The 11,349-nt window shown below is 41.8% G+C and overlaps 1 protein-coding gene across 1 annotated transcript; it reads right to left on the bottom strand.

The window, feature by feature from the left end:
• Positions 1-7,710: 7,710 nt before the first annotated feature.
• Positions 7,711-11,272, bottom strand: LOC141026785 (RNA polymerase II C-terminal domain phosphatase-like 2). The gene is made up of 7 exons (XM_073503638.1): positions 10,946-11,272; positions 10,311-10,370; positions 8,981-9,194; positions 8,426-8,583; positions 8,265-8,335; positions 8,057-8,162; positions 7,711-7,725 (listed from the first exon to the last, which is right to left on the bottom strand). The coding sequence occupies exons 1-7, from the start codon at positions 11,270-11,272 to the stop codon at positions 7,711-7,713; spliced, it is 951 nt and encodes a 316-aa protein (XP_073359739.1).
• Positions 11,273-11,349: the final 77 nt, after the last annotated feature.

Below are 11,349 nucleotides of genomic sequence, written 5' to 3'. Positions count from 1 at the left end.
GAGCTTTGAGGGAGAGTTCCTTCAGCACGACGGCGTGGTGACGGTGATGATCATGCTACCAATGCAGGGCTTCGCCTAAGCACCGCTACGATATTATCGAGGTGGAATATGGTGGAGGGGGCACCGCACATGGCTAAGAGATCAAGAGATCAATTGTTGTGTCTATGGGGTGCCCCCCTCCTCCATATATAAAGGAGGAGGAGGAGAGGGCCGGCCAAGGGGAGGAGGCGCACCCAAGGGGGGCACTCGTACTCCAAGTAGGATTCCCTGCTTTTTCCTAGTCCAAGTAGGAGAGGGGAAGGAAGGGGGGAGAAGAAGAAGGAAAGGGTGGCCGCCCCCTAGTCCAATTCGGTTTGGGCTTGGGGGCCGCGCGCCCCTAGCTGGCCGCCTCTCCTCTTTCACCACTTGGGCCCATGAGGCCCAATAACCCCCCGAGAGGTTCCGGCAACCTCCCGATTTCTCCGGTATTTATCCGATAACCCCCGGAACTCATCCGGTGTCCGAATATAACATTCCAATATATCAATCTTAGCGTCTCGACCATTTCGAGACTCCTCGCCATGTCCGTGATCACATCTAGGACTCCGAACTACCTTCAGTACATCAAAACATAAAACTCATAATACCGATTGTCATCAAACTTTAAGCGTGCGGACCCTACGGGTTCGAGAACTAAGCAGACATGACCGAGACACGTTTCCGGTCAATAACCAATAGCGGAACCTGGATGCTCATATTGGCTCCTACATATTCTACGAAGATCTTTATCGGTCAAACCGCATAACAACATACGTTGTTCCCTTTGTCATCGATATGTTACTTGCCCGAGATTCGATCGTCGGTATCACAATACCTAGTTCAATCTCGTTACCGGCAAGTCTCTTTACTCTTTCAGTAATACATCATCTCGCAACTAACTGATTAGTCACAATGCTTGCAAGGCTTATAGTGATGTGCGTTACCGAGAGGGCCCAGAGATACCTCTCCGACAATCGGAGTGACAAATCCTAATCTCCAAATACGCCAACCCAACAAGTACCTTCGTAGACACCTGTAGAGCACCTTTATAATCACCCAGTTACGTTGTGACGTTTGGTAGGACACAAAGTGTTCCTCCGGTAAACGGGAGTTGCATAATCTCATAGTCATAGGAACATGTATAAGTCATGAAGAAAGCAATAGCAACATACTAAACGATCAAGTGCTAAGCTAACGGAATGGGTCAAGTCAATCACATCATTCTCCTAATGATGTGATCTCGTTAATCAAATGACAACCCATGTCCATGGCTAGGAAACTTAACCATCTTCGATTAACGAGCTAGTCAAGTAGAGGCATACTAGTGACACTATGTTTGTCTATGTATTCACACATGTATTATGTTTTCCGGTTAATACAATTCTAGCATGAATAATAAACATTTATCATGATATGAGGAAATAAATAATAACTTTATTATTGCCTCTAGGGCATATTTCCTTCAGAAAAAGGATTACACCCACATCAAGTCTGTTCTCGACAGTGCTATCATTACCTACGGCCTACGGGGTGGAGAGATCATGCTCAAGAAGACAAGGAACCGTGCGCCCGCCTTTGGCCATAAGACCGAGTTCTACTGCATCAAGCAACCGAGTGGTACTCTCAGTGATGGATTCTATGTCCTCCACCACATGCTGGAGTACAGACGGGATCAGCAGAAGCTTTGCATGTCACCTAGATCCGGTGATGCCCATATTCTGCAATGGGCAAAGAACATAGGAGATATCCCGGATCATCGACTTCGAGCAGAGTTCTATCACATCCAGCGTGAACTTGCCAAATCATCATTAAGGAGGTCGTCGGAAAAATAGGGATGTTCTACGAAGAAGGGAAAATGTCGCGGGAAGACGTCCGAACATGCATATCGGCTCAGCGTCTCGACCAGAAGCCTTTCACTACGCTCGGGGACTATCCCGCTGACTTGGATGGATGGCACGACATGTTGGAGTGATTGACGATATATGACAAAGTGTCCGTTTAGTCCATACTTTCTCTATGACAAAACTTTGAGTTATGCACAATGAAACTTTATTTGTGACGTAAATAATCCATCCTCCTCAACTAGCGAAGATCATTCTAGTTAGGGCATTTTGGGTATGATGAACTTTGTTATTTATGCTTATGATATGTTGCTTCTATTTTTGGCAAGTCTGTCTCTTTCTGTTGCTCAACTACATATGTTGCATATTATCGAGTCATGTGACGATGGAGGTACATAGATCATCGATGGCGAAGAAGTGCTATGCCAGGAGTATACGACGAGTGGCCATAGTGTCAGGCCCACCTGTACCGGTTTCCGAGCGACAGCCAGAGAGGGTTCGATAGCAGAGCCGAAGCGGAATGTAGTTAGTTTAGGTTCACGCTAGAGCGAGAGAGGGATACAAACCGGTGCCTCAAGAAGTACTACATTATGTATGATGAGACATGCCATTTAACTTGTATACCTATATCATGATTATGATGTGACGACATGATTTGTTTTGGATGATATGATGAGACTATTATGTTTATGATATTATGAGCATATTGCCAGTTTATGATATGATTAGAATACTATATAAAATATGTACAAAAACATCGCAAATATGTAGAAAAAAAGATATGTGAAAATATAGTAGTAGCGCTCTTTAGTGCTGAACAGGAAAACGCTACTGCTGAGCCACTTAGCAATAGCGCTGGTATGGACAGCGCTACTGCTAAGTAGCTATAGCAGTAGCGGGGGCAGAAACGCGCTATAGCTAAGCGTTAGCTATAGGGCCGTATCAGTAGCACGGTGCCCCGCGCTACTGATAGCCCTTAGACCCGCGCTACTGCTAGGCTTTTCCCTAGTAGTGAGAGTTAAGAGAAAGCTCTTTGAAAAGAAGATACTTTTGAGACGTATCAGCTCCCCCAAGCTTAGTTTATTGCTTGTGACAAAGTGAGCGATAAGATATACTTTTATCAACACTTTCTTAGCCCATGTATAGAGATTTAATAATTATATGCTTTGGAGATAACAATCATATAATAATATGCAGGCAAGGTGTAAGGACTTCGAGTCATGATAATCTCTAGATAAAATTTCAATCATCTAAGAATCAAGGGGCAAAACTAGATTGGTGTAAATCAGTAGAGAATGGTAATTGTGTATCTCATAAATTTACGAGACTACTCTTGCAAACATAAAGAATTTCATAGACATCAATGTTATCAAGGTGGTGAATAGGCATCTAATCCCCCATGCTCAAGAACAAAATAGAGAAAACAATAAAACCTCAAGGAAAATAAAAATAACACAACTAAAATAAAACCAACAAGCTAGGAGAAAAAAATGAAGCACATCGAGCTCTCTGTACAACAAGGAAAATGAAGGGAAAGAAATATGTAATCCCCCATGATTAGGCTTTTGGCCTATGCTTTGCAGTATCATTGACCCAGGCCACCATAGTATGTGAACAAGGGAGGTGGTTGATAGGCAGTCATCTGAGCCGCTTGCTCTCTTTGATATCTGGTTAGGTGGCAAAATCTTGACTGGACGGCGACCGGACCATCCGCCCCGATGAATAATGGGGATTTGAAAGGTCCAGTTGTACATGCTCTTAGGTTTTGAGAATGAAGCCCTGCATCATAGGGATGTGGACTTCATTTCTTTAGGATATGCTCGACCTTTAATTTCCACAACTGAAATGTAGGATTTGGATAATACAGAATCAGGTAACATTCAGTTTGTCAGGGAATTAAAACCCCCTCTAGGAGTGCGCTAAGTAAGTGGGAATATCAAAGAAGAATCAATATTTATAGGTCTGGTGTTGAATTGCAGGGGGTCTGGGACGTGAAAAGAAATAATATTTATTTGGGAACATATAGCCGACTCCGACCTTGATTTCATAGGTACAAGAAACATTAAATCTTAAATTTTCAGAAATGTTCGGGGGGGGGGGGGGGGGGGGGAGGGTAGAAAGGACTTGGCCGGTTGAACTTATGCATCTCATAAATAAATCACAGGTGCCCCTTGTTATTGCTAGAGATTTTAATTGGACAGGGAGGTCATCTAATAAGAACAAACCTAGCAGATACAATAAGTGGGGCCTCCTTTTCAACTCAATTATTTCTATGGGTGTCTTGATGGAAATCTCTCTCAGTGGTATGAAATATACATTGTCATTAGACAACCAAGAAGTTCCCACTTCTGAGTAGCTGATATAGTTTTGTCTTCCGCGCTTTGGGATAGAAGTTTCCTCTAGTGAGCATTACTGATTTAGCCAAGGTCTCTCTGACTGTACCTCTATATATACTATTCTCCTCGGGAGAACTTCCCAAGATTCTACCAATTTTCAAATTTTAGAATTGATGGTTCTTTAGGCCTGACCTTATTACATAATGAGTTAATTCCATTTTTTACCCTCAACTTTCAGCTTTGTGATAGATTTTACCCCATTTTGAGAAATTCTCAATTTGGTACTTAGTTGGCATGCTACTTAGGCGGTTTATTTTCGGTCACTAGTTTTTGTCTTGTTTATTCGTACGTTAGATAACCCCCGAGGAGGTTAGCTATGTCCTCCTCTGCTACCTGAGGAGGCCACTGTCGTGGTCGCCACAACAACACTGAGAGGATGAGGTGGAGTGCCCCATTATAGTGAGTCTAGTGGGTATGTTGCTGTTTTTTAGAGCATGTTGCCAGATGCTACATCACCAACCTCACCTCTATATCGGGGGAGGATCCTTGCCACCGTCTCTAAGGAGGCCCATGTCGCAGCAGCCACAATTGCACCCAAGAAGGGAGCTGGAGCAACCCATTTTACTGGATCCTGTTGGTACACGGTCACTTGTCGGACAATCTTGAGTGGCGAGAAAGCCGCCAATCCGATCAAGGGATGAGAGCAATTAGTTCAAGGCAGACTCTTTTCCAACAGAGCAATAGTCCGGCGTCTGTGATGTCTGTTAAAAAGAAGTGTACCTGATGCATCCATTGTTTCGAAGGTAAGGTCTTCTTAACCTCCAATTTTGAGCCTGGTACCTAACTTCAACCTGTAGGCTGCCGCTCTCACTACTTCTACCTTTTCAGGGTAATTAACATGATACTAGAACATTTTCTTTGTGAAGAATTAACATGATAGAACATGATGTAGAACATATGTAAAAACGTGAAAAATTGTACATGTATAGCTACACTTCCCGATCGATGTCGTTTCCCAAAGGGCAAGCTTACTCTGAAGGCAAGAATCAGAACAAACCACCCTCTCTAGCTAAGCAAGTAAGCATCATCAGAGCCTCTGAATCTCACATTCAAGAACCCTTGCAGCTATATCGTACAACTAGGGGCTACTGGAGCAATCGAGGCAAGGCGCCAGTCTAGGCAAAGGCCAAGGCGTGGAAGCCCGTTCGGTGGCCAGGACCCAAGCGACATTTGGCTAGGCAGTAGGGCAGGCCCATCAGAGCCTCTGAATCTCACATTCAAGAACCCTTGCAGCTATATCGTACAAATATAAACTTAATTATGGACAAGCAAATAGAATAATAACAACTTTATTAGTGTCTCTAGGCATATTCCCGACAAGATTGTCACACGTGCTAACAATTGGATAAAGGCATGTGTCATTATTCAGATATCGCGGCACACCAAGATCTCGCTGCTCCCAGCCATGGAGAAGGCTCATGATAGCAGTAGTTTATGGACTATTTGAAGCAGCATGAAACAAGTGGTAGCAGTAGTCTATTTGAAGTAGCCATGGAGAAATGTAATTTTGAGTGGGTATGATGATTTTGCATGCAAACTCAAATAAAATTTGACGATTCCTAGTAAATTCAAGCACAACTATAACTTGTTGTCACATACAAATAACTCATTTGTTATTTTCCTCACAAAAGAATTGTGTTTAGTTTTCACCTTGTTTGCTCTTTTGGCTGAAAACCATCCTCGTTGAAATATCTGATTCCTTCTCTTTGTACAAAACATGATTAAGCTTCTTTTAAGGAAATGGTATTATAATTTTCTAGAACTCAAAGAAGAGTTTAAATTAAATATTTAGGAAAATGTTTTGAATTTTGTGTCCTACTACTTGACAATATTACAGTTTGGCAAACTTATTCATTACTAAATGAAGAGTCAACTCTCACTATATTGATCAATTAGCAATGATGATCATTGTCATGCTTACATCACCTCTAGCAGATTCTTCCTCTTCCTTGCCCTGATGGCCTCTCCCTACCCCTCTTCCTCTCCTCCACCAGCGCCAACCTATTGAGGTAAATTACCTTGCAGGCAAAAGGTCAAACACCTTGCTGGCATCAGGAGCTCCAAAAAGTAAGCAATAAAGAGAGGTTGTGCAGGAGTCGTTAGGGTGGCTGGAGGAGCACGTGATGTCCGTAACACCTTGTCGAGGCCGCTCGACCTCGTGTAGGCCGCTATGAAGTTGGTGCTGGTGAAGGATGAGCCGCATGGGTCGCACACGAGGAGGACACGATATTGAAGTTGGGAAGACCTGGAGGGTCTGAAAGAAGGTTGTTGGACATTGTGGAGGCCCCCATGAATGGGAAAAGGCCTCTGAGGAACCAGAGCTAGTACCGTCACATGACCCACCAAGTCTAGGATTGGCGGTGGCATGGCTGACGACATCGTGGGTCATGGGCATTGTCGAGAGGTGACATACAGTTGAGAGGAGGTTGTCAGAGGGGTGGTCACGAGTCCACTACCAAAACTGGGGAGGCGGGCGGTGCGCATGAGGATAAGAGGACATCTGCTCAGGGAGGGGTTCCGCTCCAGCGGTCGGAACTATTACAGAGACTAGGTGGTGCCTTTTTAAGGAATGTTTGCTCAATAAGTAAAGGACAATGAATTTGCTAGAGTAGGTATTTTCTATATAATGGTAGGGAGGAAATTGCAGTAATACACAACTTTTAGTGCTGAGATAATGCAAACCAAAAGTCCAATTGTTTTTAACCAATACCCACAACTCGGGAGGTAATGAGTAACACAAAAGAAACCACAAGCCTGTCAAGAAGTTTGACAAACTAAACCAGAAGAGTTGTGAACACAAGTACACTAGCTTCAAAATTGATTTAGCTCGATCCTCATTTAGTTTTGATCACCACACCAGCTAGCTGCCATGAACTGGCCAACAAAATTGTGATCCATTGTTGGTCACTGCCAGAAATGCATTGTCAAGACGATTCACTTCATTTTATCAACCAAGAGGTCCAGGCTGCATAAATGAAGTTACTTGATTTTGTCACTACAACAGTCATATGTGTATAATGAAAATTGAGATATAAAGAAGTTGACTCATAAGGGACAACAATAGTAATGGGTGACTATAGTAGCTAAAATTTCAATCTTTGGTTGTCTATTAGTTACATGTTGCAATGAAAAATAAAATTTGAAGAAAACAATGGTGAAAGCAATAACACACTCCGATGACCATTATTATCAACATTCTTTATTAATTGCACACATAGTGCTTCATTTTTGTTTGTCATGCCAACCCCCTACTGACAGGAATAATATCGTGTTGGTTATTTTGTTTTGTCTTCTTGAGTTGGACTCGGTGCTAGTGCGGCCATCAAACATTCTCACACCATATTTTGTACTTTGTTAGCTTGATCAAACAGATATATATTACGGATTTAGTTGGCCATGTTGATCAAGTAGCCATTCACGTCAATTATCCTTGATTAGCTATTGTGTTCACTAACCTATAATTTAGTTATCTGTTCGTCATACCATAAAGAATGGAAGACATACATTGTATGATGCCATATTCTACAATCATTTTCAGTTAATAGGGATCCTCAATTAATATGGCATAACATAACCTTAATTTTATTTCTCTAGTTGGTTAACAAGTAGAAAAAATTGAGCAAAACTGACTTGCTCATTAATTCTTGCTCCTCTCTACTTCACCACTTATATTGTCAGCTACGTACTATAGGAGCACCACTGTGTCTTGTAGTATTATTATTCTGGAATATAATTGCAAGTGATGTAAAATTTCTGAATATTGGGCATGGATCAAATGATATAAATTTAGCAAGAAAATACCTTGAACTGTAAGTAGTCACCAACATCTGGGCTATATGGAAGATCCAATACCTCATTTTCATACATTAGTTCATTTATATTTTTCAGTAGCATCCCATCAAACTCTCTACAATATAAACCATTGATTAAATAGATATGACGGGAAAAAAACAGAGACAATATTTAGAGTTGAGGCTATAATGTATTATCTAATATATTGTATATAAACCTGAAGAATCCTTTGCGGGCATGGCATGCAATATTTGTTAGAATCTGAAGCGCACCAATACCATTCCCCACCTGAGGTAAAATGCATGCAATATTTTAAACTAGTCAAGATATGATCTACATAAATCAAAATACAGAAGCATTAATATACAAATAAATTACCTTGTCTTCGGGGGCAACTAATGGTTTGTAAGCTGGTGCTACAAAAACTCGCCGTTTATCTCTCTCATCCCAAACATCCCTACGGTCATCAAGCACCATGGCCATACTTGGATGACATAAACTATCTCGAAACACACGCTCAAGTGACTTCTTGGAATCTGACAATCAACAGAAAGAAGGTGTATGAGGTATGGACAAGAGACATAATCAGTGTTACTCAGTGATCCATCCGTCGACAAATATCTCATAATCATATATAAATATTTTCTAGTAGTTATGTTTGTAAATGGCAACATGAATGATCACACAAATAATGCTATTAGTCTGTTTCCAGTCAAAATGCTATGCGATACTAGCTACAGAAAATTAACAAAGAGAAATATAGTATCTGTTTTCGTGTACAGTATTTGAGAAATAGTATTTGAGAACTTATACCTATCAAGCTTAGCTATCAATATTTAGAATGCAACCAGTGTGAACTCTCTCTTAGGCTTATCCCTATCCAGCGTAGCTATAAACATTTAGAAAATAATAAAAATGTGTGCCTCATTTTACCTGGCCTCACGCATATTAAACGTTGTGAAATCTCTCTTAGGCTGATCAGACTGCCTTCAGGATCAAGCAGTCTCCATATCTCAAGAGCATAATCTCTTCCAGCCATTGTGCAAACATAGACTTTAAATCTTTGGCGCCCACTGGCAGTAATCAAATAACCCTTCAAATCATCCCAGCCAGGTCTTATGTTTACAAAATAACCAGTGTTTGGATCCTGAATGGCATGTAATATTGCAGCAAGTAAGAAGCAATGATATAAGTAATTAATTATTTTCCGAGAAAATATAAAAATATATGAAGATTTCAAACATATATTGGAAAATCCCACAAAAAACTTATATTCGAAAATAACTGGTGTATAATAAATTAAGAAAGCAGAAATGAGCACATAATTTTAGGACAGGAGGAGCTGCAAAAACATCGACAGTTAACGTTGAACAGAGAACGCTATTATACACAGATAATAATATTTCAAAAATTTGGACCTAATTAAATTGGGTTCAATCTTGAGATGAACATCACTGCCGTTTGAATCCGGATTAAACTCTGTATTTTATGTTGGCTGCTCGGTATAAGCCAGAAGCCTGAAACCATATGCCACCTGTCTAACAGAGTAATATCACTGATGTCTAGAAAAAAAAGGAACTTCTTTGATAAATTAAACAAAACAATGTAAACAACAATATAAAGGACCTTTATGGATTTTTAAGATTAGTTTGTATGCAGCATAAATACTAAGCAGCTACAATAAAAATACTAATCTGCTACAATAAAAAATACTATGGATATTGTTGCTTAATTTGATGAGCACCCTGAAGCAATTTTCAAACAGCATTTCAAATAGCAACTAATTATATTAAGGATACTTTGGTGATTTACAATATAGTCTTAAATTAGGCCATACCATTGAAGCGATGCGAGTCAATACAGCATTCCTGCCCGGTACCCTGATTATAGGACGGATAATAAGCTCGAGCTGTCCATTGGGTTTACCCAACATGCCCTGTTCACTATGGCTCCTCACGGTCTGGTAACTATTCATAGTGATAGCACCCGTTTCGTTGAAATCCACAAGCAACTGTTTGTCGTTAAAAGTCCGATTGAATTCATTGGACATTGCTGCTTCATTAGCAGCATCAAGCTCCAAATCCTCCAAGCCTGACATAATCTTGTCCAATCGCCTTTCGAAGGTTTCCGCTGTGTTAGAAAACACAACGGTTTCGTCGAGGTCAAGCACAAGGGCGAGGCATCGCTTATTTAGCATCTGAAGGCATGCCGCGTAAAGCCCCATTGGTGCAGACCAACACCAGAAGCAAGCTAGACCTCTCACCTGCTTGCTTTGCATAGCTACAAGGTGTAGATCCTCCTCTCCGGCCTCCACCACAGCAGTCTACACACAGCACAATGATTTGATGAGACGAATTAATAATTTACAGATATGCATATACCTCAGTTAATTGAATCAGAATTCATGGGAAGTTCATGTCATCCTATGCTACGTCTCAACTATATGTATATTATTGGTTCTACACATGATTTTAATGCAATATGTGTACCAAAACATGGAGCTACTGCACTGGAAGGATACAATTACCTTGAACCTTCAAGCAAGTAAGAAGCACACTACTAGTGGAGATTTAGTGCAATATTTGTAACAAAACATGGAGCTACTGCACTGGAAGGACACAACCTTGAACCTTGAAGCAAGTATGAAGTGCACTACTGGCGGAGCAAATCAACGAGACCACTTTTTACCAGCTGTATCCTCCTTGTTAATTGTAAAATATAAAAATAATGGAATTGATATGATGCTGGTTCGGTTAATCCAGTACCATGAGACTTTGACGCCCAGCTAAAATCCAGAAATTCGGATGTATATCCTAGACCTAAAAATGTGCAAGCCATGGGAGATCCAGAAAACATAAATCGTAGGCCATAGATGGCTAGACGAGATGCTACATATACCATGCCCTTCTTCCAGCAGGAGTCGTGGAGCCTGTGCAGAAGGGACGTGGGATCGAGATCCGCTGCTTTGGCCTCGAGCTTGCAGCGCAAAGAGTAGGCGCTGATGACCTGCAGCACGGCCAGCGGAGGGCACCTCTCGCTTGCCGGCGACCGGCAGCGGATCCGGATCTCGTTCCTCGGGAACACGGCCGGTTGGCGGAGATCCATGGCAGATGAAGATGCGCTTTCAGTTCCAGCTGGTGGGAGAAGCACGTCGACGTCGCCCAGGAACACGTCGGCGTCGAACAAGGGCATGCTCCTCCTGGTCACAGCGCCGGCGGCGGCCATCATGGTGGTGTGCTTGCTGTTGGTGGCAGGGGGCGAGGGTTGGTAGGTGGGAGCCTCAGAGATGGGTGTGAACTGTA

This window comes from Aegilops tauschii, chromosome 7, assembly GCF_002575655.3.
Source record: "Aegilops tauschii subsp. strangulata cultivar AL8/78 chromosome 7, Aet v6.0, whole genome shotgun sequence".
In the NCBI taxonomy this organism is placed as follows: domain Eukaryota; kingdom Viridiplantae; phylum Streptophyta; class Magnoliopsida; order Poales; family Poaceae; genus Aegilops; species Aegilops tauschii.
This window is presented reverse-complemented; position numbering and strand designations above follow the sequence as displayed.